Below are 18016 nucleotides of genomic sequence, written 5' to 3' on the forward strand. Positions count from 1 at the left end.
GTTTACTTAAAAAAATACTGTATCCATTTTTTTATGTGTCTTGAAAAAGATAAATGAAAATTTTCAAATAAGCTTAATGTGGAATCAGTAACATTTTGTACGTTTTTTGTTTTGTGGTATTTGGACGTTTTTAATTAAGTGGTTTTGGGATTGGCATCTAGGGACCTCAGTGGTACAAGTGACAGCGACGGATGCTGATGATCCTACATATGGCAACAGTGCCAGAGTGGTCTACAGTATTCTGCAAGGACAGCCGTACTTCTCAGTGGAGCCAAAGACAGGTAAAAATTGAAATGTGACATTCTTGTAAAGTCATCATTTGTTTGCTGCTTAGAATTAATATTATTTCTAAATATAGTTGACACTAATAACATACCATTTTATTATGCTTCTCTCAATATGTCTACTTTGGTAAGCATGATATTATTGAGGATTTATCACCTTTTAAAAATATTTTATTTTATTCATCAGTATCTTAACAAAGTTAAAAATAATGCTATATATTCAAAAGTATTTCAGCTTCTATCTCCTGAATGCTTAAGAAAATTTCGATTCTTTACCTCAGAGCTTTACCTGTGTTTTGTTCTGTGTTTTCATTCACATGGGAAATTATACATGGTAATCTTTATATCTCAAGTAGAAACCTCTCTGCCATGTAATATAATAGGTAGTACTTTCAGTTTATTCTTCCAGATGTTATTTTTCTCAGGGAAATTAGTTGAAACATAACAATTAGGGTGATGATCTGCCAAATCAAAAACTAAACTAAATATATATATTTTTTTAATTTGGGGGAACAATTTTTACTGAGTTGAAAAGTGGTATGGATAGAATATGTAGTTGGTTTGTTCTGTTTTGCTTTTATGTAAGCTGAAACTGTTTACATTAAGACTATAACATGGGACATTGTTATCTTGGTTATTAATTGATATTTTAATGTATTCAGTTTTTCTGGTCCTGTGTGTGTAGGGAAGGGCAGGTGGGTGCGAATATTAGCGGGTGTGTGTCACTGATTTTTTAAATCACTGTGAAAATCCACGTTTTCTCTTTTTTTTTTTTAATTATACTTTAAATTTCAGGGTACATGTGCACATTGTGCAGGTTAGTTACATATGTATACATGTGCCATGCTGGTGCGCTGCACCCACTAACTCGTCATCTAGCATTAGGTATATCTCCCAATGCTATCCCTCCCCCCTCCCCCCTCCCCACCACAGTCCCCAGAGTGTGATATTCCCCATGTCCTTTGTGGGGACATGGATGAAATTGGAAACCATCATTCTCAGTAAACTATCGCAAGAACAAAAAACCAAACACCGCATATTCTCACGCATAGGTGGGAATTGAACAATGAGATCACACGTTTTCTCTTTTTAAAAATAATTTTGCCTTTATCATGGAGTTAGAATTATTCAAATATATACATTTATGATTATGAATAGTCATCAGTACCTGTAATCCTAAATGAATATTTTAATGCCATTGATCCTGTTTTCCATATTTACCAAAAGGGCAATATTAATTTATTCTCAAATCACTGTGGGGATAAATGTTTTGAACACCTTTTGAGAATGACCGTTGTAATGTGCATGAACAGAGAAGTAAATTCAACCTTAGCTCATTCATTAGAGCTTTCATAGAGATGGAATGCATATTTTACACCAGTGTAGTGATAGGGCTTGGAAACCACATGGAAAGTCTACAAAGGAAGAAGCAGTCATGATTAAGCAAGTATTAAAGGAGAAGTAAATGAAAGTATTTGATTTATGATATGAATCCTGTGAATGTGGAAAGCGTGCTTCTGTTTGACTGAATGATAGATCTGAGAAACCTAAATTCAAACACCCACCTCTTCCCTTCTATGCCTACTCTTGGCAACCTAAAAAGACATTGACAAGTTTCTGACAATTTGCTCACAATCATACACTCCTGCCTGATATAACTTGTCCAAAAATAGCATGTATTAAGTCCAAGGATAAAATATTTTGCTGCTGCTAATGATTGGCTTGTGATTTTGGCTTTGCTGCAAAATAACAGGATTTCCCTATAACCCTATGGAGATAAAGCCATACCGGTTGATCAACTAGACAATGGTATATGTCTTAGGATTACATTATTAATACTTCAAACCTGATTTTAATTTCAGAGTTGAAAGGATTGTGTGTTACAAGAGAAGAGGAAAGTTTAGTTTAGTTATTTTTTTTTAATGCTGTAATTATGGTAATCGCTGGAACTTCTTTTTACATGGTCATGAATGCAGAGACATTCTGAGCATCTTTGTCCTCTCTGCTAATTTATAATATGTAGAGTATGTTACTTGTGAGAAAAAATAAATTACATGTTTTTCTGACTGAAATGGAAAGTGTTCAGACCTAAAGGGCATGGGGAATTATAAATCAAGGTTCAGTTAGTCTTGTTAGTGTTCCTTTCCTGATGTCTGTGTGATTCATTTATATGTGAGAAATAACATTATTTCTCCTTTAAATCTAAGGGTTTTTTGGGAAGAAAGTAAAATTTTGACAGGAAAAATGTTGAAATTATGCTAAATAAAAATTGCATAACCATAGGCACAGGCCATCACTATTAGGTGCATTTTTATAAATTTCTTCTCAATTTCTAAGAAAATAACATGACTAAAATCTCAGAGCACAAATTTCATCTATAGCACTGTTTACAGGCTGAATGACCAATGGGTAACTATATTTTCTGCGTCAATTTCTCCTTCCCCCAACCTAGAATGTGAGTAGTTGCAAAACCCAGTGTTGACAGTTGACTTTAACAAGCAAGGTAGCATGACACTGGAAACAAGGTGAAGCAACATTCCCTTGAAACTTCTCACCACCTAATTTCATAATGTCCCAAATTTACTAGGAGATTATGGACATTACATTTATTCCATTAAACATACTTAGGAGTATTCTAAGGTGTATCTGTTTATCTTGTAACCTGCAAGCAAACAGATACCTTTTTTGGATCTGTGTGATATATGGGAGGACTGGCTACCTAATTCGTAGCTTAAACTGAACATGCAGGTCTTTTGTTCTTAAATGATTAAGGATTTAAATACATCATCAGCAAAGCTTTAAACTGAGTACAGGGTCGGAATGACGGCACAGGTCATCTAGCCATGAAGCAAGCTCTGGAAAATGGATTGAGTGTTAAACATCATTTGTCATTTAGGAGTTCTTTTTTAGACATAAGAAATATGACTACGTGGTGGCTGCATTATATGTTGTATGCATACCTATTACATCATAATTTTATGTAAGAGGTATTGTCATAACAAGTGACCCCTTCCAACTACACCCTTCCCACACGCCTGGTTCTCATTCTATGCAAGAGTGCTGTCTCTTTTGAAAGCTTGCTGAGAACATCCCCCACAGGTTGCAAAAAGAATCCCCTCCTCAATGACTCTTCATTTGCTGCCAGCACTGGAATTCTTTGATGTTCCAGAAGCTTCCAACTTTACTACTTCACTGTTGTTGGTTCTTCTCTGTCTTTTTATAGCTCTCTCATATCTACACTAGAGATAGACAAGCCATATAATACAGAGCTTAGGCACAAAATTTAGAAAGAAATAGAAACTCATTAGCAGATTTTTATCTTAAGTGTAAAACAAAATGAGCATCCAAAAACTTTTGTGATTTTGTTTTATAAATAGGTTCCCCCTCCCAAGAGTTTTCTCAGCTAATCAGTAATATAGTTTCTGTATAGCCAGGGCTGTGTATTTCTTTCATATTTGATTTACTGATAAATGTCTGTAATAAAAGTGCCATACTTGATTTTATTGCCTATTATATGAAATTCATTTATAATTTGCATTGCAGTATTTAAACTATTATCATCAAAGGATATTTTTAAAAATAGAAAGCAAGCCTGAAACATTTGTGCTCATTTCAGTTTCTAAGTTCCTTTGAAATTTAACTTTCAAGCATCATGAGTATTTTTTTTAATTTGAAACTTCTTTGTTCGGGATCTATTTCCTCATGCATCAGTGTCTACATTTGCAGGAAAGAGTGTTGCTTGACCCAATCTGTATTCATCTCTAAAATTCTACAAATATGTAACTCAAGACTTCACAATGTCTTGTGTTACAAATTGTACTCATAATAGAGTATTTTTTAAATATGAAGCGGTATATTTATTTTCACAATGCAATTCAAGTCTCAAAGATACACACACCTAAGAATGTCTATACATCGCATTCTCCATTTCATTTCTAATTTACTTTTAGTTAACTTTGTATGCTATAAGGTTTTGAGTTTTTTCTTTTTTAATTTCAATGGTTATCAATATGTTACAGAATTAATTGGGTTTATTACAATTGGTGAATTGCTCCAACAGGAGCTCTTCAAGGGAAAGAAGGTGGCACTTAGGACTAGAATAAGTTTACAAAAGTGATCATTGTTATCCAGTCAGAATGTGCATGGGGGAGTACTTCTCACCTATAACATAACAGGTGATCATATTGCATTAAAATATTCAATCGTGTCTTTAATAGCAAAACATCATATTGGAATTTTCTTCCTGAATATGTACTATATTTCTAAACATCATGTAACATAACACTCATTGATATAATGTAAAACAGAATAAGCTAATACTGGTCACAAGTATCACTGAGATATTTTAAGTACTAAGAATACATATTGACAGAAACTGATTACATAAATACCTATTCAGTTCATTACCAGTTATATCTATTATTCTCATTCACTAGGGAATAATCACACAGAAATAATTATCTTTAAAGGAGTTACCAAGAGAGCTAACATGATATCCAATTAGTTCTGTTAAAACAAAAGCAAAGCCAACAGCCAAACTACATGTATTTTAAATGATTTTTTTGCTGGTGCATGATTCTCCTGTCCATGTTTCAACAGTGCTCTCTTCATTGGCTGCTCCATTTTGGTGATGGCCATACCAAATGGCTTTAGTTCATTCATGGTCCTTATGAGGTAGGAGAGACCAGCAGGACTGATTTTCTGGTCACAACCTTGTTGACCAAAACAGGATCTGGTCCAGACAGGATAAAGTGAAAAAACTGGTAGGAACCAGCAGATGTCGACATAAGCGATCCCTAGCTGCCCTCATTGCTCATTGGCATAAGACACTTCCACCAGTGCCATGACAGTTTATAAATACTATGGCAACAACTTGGAAGTTACCACCTGTCTCCGTTGCAATGACCTGGAAGTTACTGCCCTCTTTCCTAGAAATTTCAAAATAATCTACCCCTCAATCTGCATTGACCCACTCCTCGATTTGCATGTAATTGAAATTGGGTTTACATAAGTATAAATAAATTTGCCAAGAGACCATAGATTGCAGAGTTCGGGCATGCTGCCTGTGAGTTCACACTGCTCCACAAAGAGCAGTACCATTTAATAAAAGTTGCTGTCCAAAACCACTGGATTACCCTTGAATTCTTTCTCGGGCAAAGCCAAGAACCTCCTGGACTAAGTCCCAATTTGTGGGCTTGCCTGTTTGATATCACTTACCTCTTGATATATATTATTAAGTCCATAGAAGCTGTAAGGAAACCAGTATCTTTAATGTCTCATTGTATGGTTTTAGAATTCTTAGAATAGCTACAGACAAAAAAGGCTGTAATGGAGAGAGTGAGGATCATGAAGGGCTTTGGGAGTTGGAAGTGCAGATGACCCAGATCCTGGTTACTGTGAGAAGGTACTTCCTCAGTTAACAGGATCCCTGAGAAAGCTGGTTTTGCAATATTGAGATTCCCCTTGGAATGGTAGTCCAGTCAAAGTGATATCCAAAAACGTTTATTTAGTTTTAGTGAGAACAATCCTAAAGGGTTGAGCCCTCACAGCGTGAATCTCCCCAGCCCCTGATTATTAATCCTTGGGCTCAGGTGGTTGTCTAGACTCCTGAGGGTAATTCGAAGCCTGAGTATGCAGAACCCGTGTTCCTTTGCTTCCCTAAAGTGCGAAAGATTTCAGAAATGGCTATCGTCTGTTACATGAGGTACATATACCAAATTTTTAAGAAGATTCAATAGTAGCAGAATATGCTTTAAAAAAATCATCTGAGGCTGATAGGATATTAGATCATCAGATTTTTTTCCTATACTTAAAAACAGCTTTTGAACAATAGCAATATAAGTTTATGTTTTACATGCACAATGCTTTTTGTGAACATGGATTATAAATAAATGAAAAGTTCTGAGTTATGGTATCAGATGATATAGCTATAGAAAAATTATTATTCACAAAGCCTAAAATATGAGCCAGTGTCTTTTTCAAAGAGCCCATAGATAGATTTTTTTTTTTTTGCTAAGCCTAAGTGACTTAAACAATTACTGATTATTATTAAGCATGAAAGTCTCACAGAGTTATAGGTATCCAATTGGTCAAGACTAGACTTTACTAGTTCAGTCATATGATATTAACAATTTTCTCTTTGTGTGTGTATTTATATACACAATTATATAATACATGACAAAACACAAATGAAATCCAGTATATGAGAATGCTTTTCCAAATTTAGACAGTTTTTACTTAAAAGTAAAAGTGAGCAAATGCCATACAAGTAGAAATCTATTATTAGTGGGTGTTCTTCTTTCAAATCAACTTTTCCCAATTATATTATTCTTGTCAAAAATACATTCAATAGTTGAGGAATTTGGAAATTACCTTTCCTACCTGCATTGATTTGCAAACTTTGTGATGATTTCTGCCTTGGAAAGGTGTTATTTATAGGCTCACTTATAAAGAGACAATTAGATGTGTGAAAAATAAGTGAGAAACTTTGACTACCAGACTTCTATCTTAACGATGCTATATTTCCTTTCAAAAATAATTCCACAAAGCAAACCCATGAGAGGATGAGGATGCAGTGTTTCCTTTACTGATTAGTTGAGGGGTTATAGACTTCTCTGCATCACAATAAATGTGCACAGATGATAACACACATACTGATATTAGAAGGAAAAATGAGAGATGAGTCAAATTTAAAAAAAAATAAGAAATAATTGGGACTTCTTTTCTACAAATAACTCATTTTGTTCATATTTTTTCATATAAATGAAATATGTGTTGGTCATGTTCAAAATAAGCAATGCTCAATTTTTAAAAATGGGGTTACAGAAATAAAGAAGTAACAGCAAAAAATAACAAACAAACAAACAAAAAACAAGAAAAGAAAAAGGTGGAGATATGTCCCAGAACTCTCACACAAAGATTGTTTATGTTTGGTGACAGTATTAGGGAAGTCAATATTTGCTTTGTTGTAAATTAAAGTTAATAGAAGTATTGAAAAGCAAACATGAAAAATCCATAAAATCATTATGGCTCTGAGAAGAATATCTATATATTAGATACCACCTGGACCTAATTTGTATATATTTTTTTCATTTTTATTATAATATTTCAAAGATCAATTATAAAATATGTAGACACACATAAGGATTCATTGAAGGTGTTACTTAAAGTGAGCCTGGATTGCCATGACAATAGCATCCAACTACAGTTAGTGTATTAGAATAAATGAGTAATGTCAAAAAATAAATAAGCAACCTGGACTTTTCAAGTAAGTGTAATTTGAATGCCGAAAATATAGATCTGTTGCTGATGTATGTGTGTGTTTGTGTTTGAGAGCTAGTGTGCTCAGATTTAAACAAAAATATTGTTGCTACAGATAGTAGAAATATTATTTAACTTGAAAACTGATAATAAGTGGTTATGCATTTTTGTAAGTTGTTGAGATGGAAGAAAAAGACAAGTTCATTGCTGCGTACTTGTACAGGTGACTGTCATTATTCTAGGTAAAAGGCCATTTTATTTATTTATAAATTGTTATTTCCTTAACCACTTTTCCATGAAACCTAAAGATAATCCTCTTTATTCAGTATTGAGAAAACCACGTTAATAATGATTTCTCTGTTTTGTAACATTGTGTAAAACTATCATATTTCTTTGGTCTTTAATACACAGTAAAATTATTTAAAGTAAACAAAACAACAAAAGGCAGCAACTCAAGAGGGACTTACTACTTGTATCAGTATTCTTTGTTAGTTTAAATGCAGTGATTCATGATGAGTTTTACTGGGATTTGAAATTTTACAGGAGTCATCAAGACTGCCCTTCCAAACATGGATAGAGAGGCTAAAGACCAGTATTTGCTTGTTATTCAGGCAAAGGATATGGTTGGTCAAAATGGAGGACTGTCAGGAACTACATCAGTCACTGTGACCCTAACTGATGTCAACGATAATCCACCTCGCTTTCCTCGAAGTAAGTTGTTTTCTTAAATGATACAAGTGCAATAACTTTCCCTGACAGCCTATAAAATACATCTTTAAAATGACTCTTTTTCAAATATTTCTAAAGCAAATAATTATCTTACCTCATTCTCCCAAATTTGCATTTTATTAGAGACATAATTTTGATTCAGGAATATGGATTATAAGGGTATTGAGAAGAAATAGAAGCCATCATATATTTGCATTACTTCTATCTTAAATATAGTAAGATTTTTCTTTCATTCACATTTTGAATACTAGACAATTATTAATTGTGTTTATGTCTTAGTCTTTTTTCTAAGAATTACTCTTTTTATATTTTGTAAATTATAAAGTTGTTGCCAATTAATAATATTCAAATACATTTTATTCATTCTGTGCACTAAAATATTGATTTATTTTTGAAAATTAAAAGAGTAATAAACGTTTTCATTTTATCATTTCACACTTTTTAAAGCCAGTTTATACACACTGAACACTCCTTTAGCAGTTCCCCCATGTCTTTCTTGTGCAAACATTCAGTGTTTTAAAAACCAATCTAAAGAACTAGAAAACCAAATGCCCTCAATTCCACTTATTTGACCAAAGGGGCTTTTAACTTAACCAAGAAAAAAGAAAAAAAAATTCTCTAGGTAGAGGTGTGCTGTTTGTAAAAAACGTTTCATCTCACTCTCTTTTTAGTTCCCTTTTTTTCCCTAAGTGTATGTGTTATTTCTTTAGAACACTCAAGAAAATAAAGAGATTGTACAGACCATAATGTCTGTACAATGTCTCTAAAATGCTTTTCCAGTAGAAATGGGGAACTAAACTCCCTACCAACAGAATTTAGAAGTGAATCATATCAAAAAAGGAACCTTTCTGAGCAAATACAAGTGTCACTGTTTTTTCCTTCAATGACTGCTTCTTTAAAATTTTCCTCTTTATCTTACATATTTTTAATATTTATATTATTATACAAGAAATGGTATCTCCTGGTAATATAAAAAAGTGACCCCAGGTTTAGCATTATTTTCTTTCGATAAGCCTATTCTTAATTGTGATCTTGATGGCTTATCATGGAGAAGGAGGGACCTTTAGAATTAAAAAATGTAATAATGCAATTATCTTGGGCTCATAATGAAATGAACTGCTTTCCTTTTGTTTAAGCCTAGACTGACAAAATTATGTAGAATTTTAGTAGGATACAGGTTTTCTAGGCCATTATAGATCCCTTCAAACTTATTAAAGTGAAAAAAGCCAGGGATATATCATTGTTATTCATTTTTGCTGGGATTTTTCTCTACCGTTGAATCACTAGTTTAACCCTGACATTTTGGAATTTTATGAAGGACACTTTGAGATATGTGAAAGGGGTCACTCAAAAGTAATAGCATATGTTATAATCATTTAGAAAACAAACAGTAACTATTCACAAAGTCTAGAAAATTGCAAGCAAGTCTCAGTCTGATACATCTTTCCATAATACAGACACATTTTCCTTTCTATATTCTTCTCAGAGAGAATCCTTTCTTATCCCTTCACAAGACAGGACAAATGCACCACAATGTAACAACCAAAGGAAACAGAAGTAGATGCAGGAGGCAGGAAAAAGTAAATAATTAGAGAAAAAATAATGAAGGAATATAGCGTGCTGCGGTGTTTCGTCATTTCTGAGTGATGTAGTTCATGTATTTCTTCATCTGCCCCCAAACTTTTTCTTTAGTTTGAGGGATGGTGAAGAGGAGTTATTACAAAAGTTAAACCAAAAATTTTAGAAGTTATTTTTTTCTCTTTCACTTTTTTCTTTTTTCTGTTCAACTAATATTGTCTAGGCTCCCAGACCATTGTGGCCCAAATCAGTTCTACATACAACCCACACAAATCATTCTTATCCTTTCTTATCCAGTTTTCTTACCCAGTTTTCTGAAACTCTCTTGGTAAAAATGCTAAGTAAATTCCAACATTAAGTTATGAAAATGATTTAGGCTTGTATTTGCCCATTTCAAGGCCAATGTATTCTATTTTTATTTCTTAGTATTTTACACATTATTGTAATTATCATATTGAATTACATTTACTAATTGTATATCAATTATAATTATTTTAAATTTATTTTTATTTTTCAGTGTAGGATATTTCTCACTGCCAGAAATACAGGAATTAGAGATTCTTCTCTTGCTTTTCCTCACCATCTATTTCTGCTATCACAGTGATTATTAACTAATCATTCCCATCATACCTCTTAAGGCTCTATGAAACTCATCTTTTGTTTTCCATTACCTTAGCATATATTTTATTAAAAAATAAGAAGAAGTTGTGCTACGATGATGCCAAAATAACCCAATAGTTAAATTTTTATTGGTTAGTTTGGTGTAACGTGTTCATTTCTTGCTTTGAATTTCACAGGGTCTTATCAATATAACGTCCCAGAATCATTACCTGTAGCCTCAGTTGTGGCCAGAATTAAAGCTGCTGATGCAGATATTGGAGCTAATGCTGAAATGGAGTACAAGATTGTGGATGGTGATGGTTTGGGCATTTTTAAGATTTCTGTTGACAAAGAAACCCAGGAAGGAATCATTACTATACAGAAGGTAATGTTTTCTTTATTTATCTTTTATCACAGATTACTGAGAAGTCCTTTCTGTTTGATGGGATAATGTACTAGACAAACCGATTGGCCATATGGGACCATTACTATTTTAATTTTAGTAAGATAAGCTATGCATTTATTTTTAGGTGTCAGACTCTTAGGGAACCTTGAGTTACATTTGTAATAACACCCATCAATTCTATTCTTTAAGAAACTCACAGCCGTTATCTATAGCACTATAAAAATAAAGCAAACTGGCAATGGCAATGTGCTGTTTTAAAGACCTATTTGGAGAGATGAATATGTTTCTGCCTTGACTATTCCACTAATGAAACCCTAAAATCAACCAAAAGCCTGTGTATGCAAACAACAGATGCTATTATTTTCTCCATAAATGAAAATAGTATGATTTCAAGTAGAAACCAAAATGTTGAAGACTTGCTACATTACCAATTATTGCCATTTAAAATTTATAGTAATTGGAAGACTTGCATATTTCGTACAAGAGGAGCATGAAAAGTTGTAAAACCTATCTTACTTTCTACAGAGCGAGTGTGAAAGAGACAGAAAGTCAGTACAGCCCAAACTAAAGATTATTTTCCATAATATATTTAAATTAGCTCTCAACACAGTTATGGGAGAAAATGGACTCTTTACTCTCTTTTCAATTTAGAGACATGACTTTTTACAGATATTTAATCAAAAATAATAACTCAAAAGCTATTATTTCAAAACATAGTCTTAGTTTATCAACTATTTGAAACATTAAAAATATATCAATATCTTGACCCCTAAGATATGAAATTTTTTGTCAGTATGAAAATCCAATGTATAACGTTGTAATTAATGCTTTTCAACAATTAGCACATATCAATAAAAAAAGTGATATTTTATTTGTTATAGGAAAACATGTTTGATTTCAGGCCAATGAGAAAAACATTTCTGCAATTATTTCCAGTGGACAGCTGCTGTTTTAGCTAAGCTGGTGACAATCTGTGTATAAAAGTTTTAATAACTAGAGTAGGACAACTGTTGGTAAAATGTTTTGTTTTGTTGCCTAAATTAAAAGGAATTCAGTAAGGTACAATGTTGCTCAAAGATTTCAAAGAGTCATCTGAAATCAATCTGTTCACATTCAAGAATTTTTAATGCAAATTGAAAGTTTTTATTGAACAAATACCTATATTTTATATACTATAATGAAGGCAGCATGAATCTTTGAAAATTCTAAATTTAATATAAAATATTTGATTTAGTAAGGGAAAAGTAAAACTTGTTTTCTAATTTTATAATATCATTTCTGGAAATTTTAGAAAATTGCTAGAAAAAGAGACAAAAAAACCTAGATTAAAAATTATGTCATCTAAAAGCATAAAACTCATTAAAAAATTGCAAGGAGAAGTTTGATTCTAACTTATAACAATAGAAAAACATCACAAATTGTTATTATTCTTATAGGTATCAATATCTGTCAGGCTTTTCTTTTTGAGTAACTTAAAGGCTTCATTTTATTTTCTCAACAATCTCATGAAGCTATTATTAGGACCCTGAAAATATAGAAACATTATAAAATATTGAACAATGGAAGAAATGGTAAAAAATTTATATTATCATATTAAGGAATTTTCATCCATCATTGTAGTAATGTGGTGATGTTGTTTTTGCAAATGAATATGGAAAATTTTTATTCAAAAATTATTAAAAGGCAGTATCCAAACTTTTACAAAGTCTTTCACATTTTATGAAAATTGTATTTATGCAGAATAACAGATTATAAGAAAAATGTTAAAATGTTAATAGTATCATTTCTAAATCTTACCTTCACTGCTTTTTCAATAATATGTAACATTCAGTAGTTATTGTTATAATTGAAATGTTGTTAAATATATAAAAGAGTTATTCAAAGGCCAAATGGAAATAAATATCATTTAAAAAATCTCATTAAAAACACTGTATAATCTACTTTGACTATTATTAGAGATCAAAATTATTTTACAAATGCAGAAATAAGTCACAGAGATGGTTTTCAGTGGGTTCAAATTTCGTGTATTGTTGAAGTTCTTAAGTTCGTGTATTGTTGAAGGTATTAAAAAACGTAATATTCTATTTAATAAATTATGATTAAAAATGATGCCAAATTTTTAAACATTTAGATTAATAGAATTTTTGGTTTTGATACTAGAGATTCCTTACTTCTGCCCAGAAATCTGAATGATGCTTTGAATCTAATAAAAATCAATCATTAGTTATTATTAAATATTTATTCATCAATCATTATATGAGAAGTTAGCTAAGTATTTTAACAATTTTTTCACTGAATATGAGGTCAAAACTCCATTATTTTTAGTTGAGATTGTTAGCAACTAAAATTAAATTTTATTTTCTTAAATGACTTCTAATACATTAATACTTGTCTAATTCTTTGTTTTGTTATATAACATCAAAGATTAGGAAAAATTAAGCACACACAATGTACAGGAGAATCTTAAGAATCAATGGTGGTGAAAAATTTCATAATATTACTTCTGTGTCATAAGTAGCCAAGGTAAATTTTAATATGTAACGAAAGAATTCTTGTTCATCCTGAATTACTATGGAGAACCAAACAGACTATCTAGCTATCAAAGGTCAAAAAAATAACATTTAGGTTAAATCCAGGGATTTTAAATACGCCAGTAGACAGTTCAGATGTTGAATGCTAACATGATTTTCCATATCATTTTGAGCCTAAACACACTGTTTATATGAACAATAATTTAGACTAAGAAGTTAGTCATAGTTTATTACTCTTAAAGGGGATTGCACAAACTTGCTTTCAGTTTTCTAATGTGCAAAGTAGATCTGATTTTTAAATTTTATCTTAATGTGGAGAATATATATACCATATTGAGGCAAAACCATTAGATTCTAAAAGTAAAATGATGTATAGCAACAGATGGCATGAACCTAAGCAGTATGGTCTGCAATTTTTATGTTCATTAATTCATCATGATAGGATGCATGGGTGTTAAGACGAGATATCTGAAATTTTGCTGTTTGAAATAGATAAAGATGTTTAAAAAATACCTATGGTGCTTTTATACAGTGCAGATAATATCAACATGGAAATAAATGAAAACAAAATCTCGGTTTTCCTCAGGCTAAAAATCTTTAGGCTTAGCAAACATTACTTTTTTCTTTCTTCCTACCCTCCTCCTTCTCCACGTAGTTCTGAGTAGATACTAGATAGTGGGAAAATTAACTAGTATACAGGAGCTTAATTTTTATTTCCAAAGCTCCCTCCACCTCCAAACTAATTTTTAAAAATTTTACAAATTTTTATTATCTGTTAATATGTTCCAGTGTCCAAACAATCCTACTTTCTCATCCGTATTGGAATAAACAAACATAAACAAATAATTTATGTAAGAGTTGACTAAAAATAGTGGAAATGATACATTTGCGTTTTACTGCAGTTTAAGCTTACTAATTACGAAGGTTTTCTTTTCACTTGCAAAAATTGCTTATAGTGTTACACAGTTGATCCTTAAAAACCATGAGTTTTAACTGAGTGAGTCCACTTATATATGGATTTTTTTCTATAAATATATTACTCTTTTTGGAAATTTGTGACAATCTGAAAATACTCACAGATGACTTATGTAGCCTAGAGATCTTGAACATTTTGAGAAAAAATTGGTATGTATTAAATGCCTAAAATATATGAAGATATTAGACTGTTTATGTGTTAATAGAATAATTGTGTTATCAGTAAGGCTTCTGGTCAACAGTAGGATATTAGTAGTTAAGTTTTGAGCGATCCAAAGTTATACACAGATTTTTGGCTGTGTCGGTGGTGGTTCTCCTAACCCCTATGTTTTTTAGGGGTCAATTGTATATTCATCTCGTTTTTAGTTGAAAATTTACCATTAATTCATAATTTTCTTATTCTCAGCAATTATTTTATTAATTCATTGAAATATGTAATTCACAGTTTATGTGTAGCTTCTATGCCTCTTACCCTGTACTTGGTTCCAGAATAATCCAGGGTTTGTCCTGTTATCCTCAAACATTGTTCATATTCTAACTCTTTCTATGAACTTCAAAGAACTATTGGATGCCTAGAATTGAGATCTCTTAAATTTGCTTTCAGTTTTCTAATGTGCAAAATAGATCTGATTTTTAAGTTTTATCTTAATGTGGAGAATATATTTACCATTCTGAGACAGAACCATTAGATTCTAAAAGTGAAATAATGTATAGCAACAGAAGGCATAAACCTAAGCAGTATGGTCTGTCATTTTTGTTTTGTTTTGTTTTTGTTTTTGTTTTGTTTTGTTTTGAGATGGGGTCTCGCTTTGTCGCCCAGGCTGGAGTTCAGTGGTATCATCTGGGCTCACTGCAAGCTCTGCCTCCCGGGTTCACGCCATTCTCCTGCCTCATCCTCCTGAGTAGCTGGGACCACAGGCGCCCGCCACTACTCCTGGCTAATTTGTGTATTTTTAGTAGAGACGGGGTTTCACCATGTTAGCCAGGATGGTCTCGATCTCCTGAACTTGTGATCCGCCCGCCTGGTCTGTCAAATTTTTATGATCATTAACTCATCAGGATAGGATACATGTGTATTAAGATGAGATATCTGAAACGTTGCTGTTTGAAATAGGTAAAATTAAAAAAAAAAAAAAAAAAAACTTGTGGTGCTTCAGACTCATATTTGCCAGATATGTATTTCACTGTTCCTCAGTTTCACTCAACAATCTAGAGCAGTCACTAAACTACTTGTAATTCCTGGAAAGCAACGTAAAGTTTTTTCCAGTTCTTCAAACCTCCCCCTGCCTGTTGACTCCCCTGCACTCTGCTTTCGTGCCCCCTTACCATACTCATCTTTTGAGTCTAAAAAATCCCTCCTATTTTTCCTTTAAACAATAAACAGAAGAAGCACAGCGCCTGTACCAGCAAGATGCATTTTTTTTCAAGGAAGGGAGTGTGTGTGTGTGTGTGTGTGTGTGTATTCAATCATGGGAACTGGTCTAATCATGGAATGTAGATGTCCCAGTTCCATAAATATTCTGATTTTTTTCATAGACTTAGCTGTGGCCACAAGGATTGAATAAATATCCAAGGCTCTGTAGAAGTGTCCAGGAGAGCTCAGGCCCCATCTGTCAGCCAACTGGTCAGTCCTACCAGGGCTTTCAAAGATTTGAACATGCCCTGGGGAAGAAGTTGAATAGTGGATTCATAACAATGTTTTTCTCAGGTAGACAAGAGAAAGTGGCACAGAGGTAATCACCTGTGCAGAGACTTCACTTATGAGATAACCTGCTAAATACAGAAAGAACCGGGGCAATTTCTTTGGAGGATAATGAGGAAGGGAATGTGGGCAACAGATGAGGTAATGTAAATGAGAGGGCTCTTAATGCTCCTTCACAAAACTGCTGTTGGTAAATAGGAACATATATGTACAGTGCTTTGCAAATAGAGTGGATTACACATAATACATATTGTAAGGCATTTTAGGTGCAGCTCAATAAAATATGAGTAGAAAATTAAAATATTTGCTTATTTCTCTTGAACACTTATTCATGGAAGTGCCTGTGATAACTTTAATTCATTTCAAGTCTTTCACTTCTTTTCAAAGGACTGTATTACAATGAATATCAATATTTATTCAAATTGTTATTACTTTCCTGGTTATAAATACATTTCCTCCTTCCCTTCCTTCCTTCCTTCCTCCCTTCCTTCCTTCCTTCTTTCCTTCCTCTCTCTCTCCTTCCTTCCCTCTCTCCTTCCCTCCCCCCTTCCCTTTCCTTCCCTTCCCTTCCTTCTTTCCTGTCTTTCTCTCTCTCTCTTCCTTTCCTTTCCTTTCTTTTCCTTCTCTTTCTTTCTTTTTCTTCTCTCTCTCTCTCTCTTTCTTTCTTTCTTCCTCTTTCTTTCCTCTCTTTCTTTTCTTATTCTTTCTTAGCCTTGAGGTCATTTTTAAGTTTTTTTCCTTGCCTCTTCCTGTCATGATAGCTCTTGGCTGTTTATTTTCCCTTTGACATTATCCTAAGCTTAGTGATCGTTGCTTCACCTCTAAGTTATTTTTATGTCCCCCACACCTAGCTCATAGCCTGAGTCTAGCTTCTTCATTTTTAAATACATCTTTTTAAAAAATTGCTGTTTAAAACTCAAAACTATATATTTTTATTATTCCAGCTAGTCTTAAAAGAATCTACCTTACACTCAGGGAATAAGACAGAATAATACCAGCAATTCAAAGGAAGCAGTGAAATAATTATGATAGAATGATGATATTATATACTTAGAAATTATAAAATAATTTATTACAATTTTGTCAAATTAATGAGAACTTTCATTAATGAGAGCTATAAAACAAGTTAAAAATCAATACTTTCCCTATATGTACTTCATGAGAACATTGGTGTGAGTTTCTGGGCTTAATCTAACCATGGAAGAGCAACCTGTGAGTACCTATGTAAGGAATATCCATCACTCTCATTCACATCCCTGAAACCTTCTATCTTAAAAGAACGCGATCTGCTGGCCCAACAAAGGCAGGCTTTACCGCCAAATCCAAGTGTCTTTCCATCATGAGGTCAAAAGTATCTCTATACTCAATTTCAGAAGGAAATATTTGCTTAACATTTTGTAACTAGAGTTTATTTGGAGTTGTTTTCCCAGAATCAAGGAAGTCTTGTTCTTAAGATTTCCTCAGTCTGAACTAACAGTTTACTGTCTGTGGCCCTAACAAGACAGGATTTTGATTTTCAATTCTACGTACCAAGATTTCAATAAACATGGACCCTACATTATACCCTAGATAAAACTTTTCCAGGGAGCTTTCACAGCAAGAGGAATCTGCAAAACAATAAATGAGTCCCCTAATTTCCATATTCTTTCCCTACCAGAAAGTAGTGGCATTGTCTGTGAAATTTAGAATGGATTTTTGAATCCAAGTTGGAAGACTAAAAGCCAGAAATTCTGAAAAAAAAAAAAAAGATAAATTTGGCCTTCTTTTATTACCCCCAGAGTATTTTAAAAATTATACTGAGATAAACAATGGAATGCTATGGACAGTCCACCAAAACGAACAGTTTTTTGGTTGGTCTCCCAGTCCCTTCTCCGCATAAGAAAACATTTACAACCAGACATTGCTCAGATGTTGACAAGATTTTTGTTAAAGTCATAAATGTATTTGTTCT

The 18016-nt window shown here is 32.7% G+C and overlaps 1 protein-coding gene across 2 annotated transcripts in view; it reads left to right on the forward strand.

Annotated features, from left to right (window-relative positions):
* CDH7 (cadherin 7) overlaps window positions 1-18016 on the forward strand; it is a 137228-nt gene that overhangs the window by 61286 nt on the left and 57926 nt on the right. For both annotated transcript variants that reach the window (XM_009434118.5, XM_001149161.6), the window contains exons 4-6: window positions 162-281; window positions 8088-8255; window positions 10649-10836. In XM_009434118.5, the coding sequence (XP_009432393.1) occupies window positions 162-281; window positions 8088-8255; window positions 10649-10836 (476 nt within the window). The remainder of the gene's footprint in view (window positions 1-161; window positions 282-8087; window positions 8256-10648; window positions 10837-18016) is intronic.

Source organism: Pan troglodytes, chromosome 17 (assembly GCF_028858775.2).
Source record: "Pan troglodytes isolate AG18354 chromosome 17, NHGRI_mPanTro3-v2.0_pri, whole genome shotgun sequence".
NCBI classification, from domain to species: domain Eukaryota; kingdom Metazoa; phylum Chordata; class Mammalia; order Primates; family Hominidae; genus Pan; species Pan troglodytes.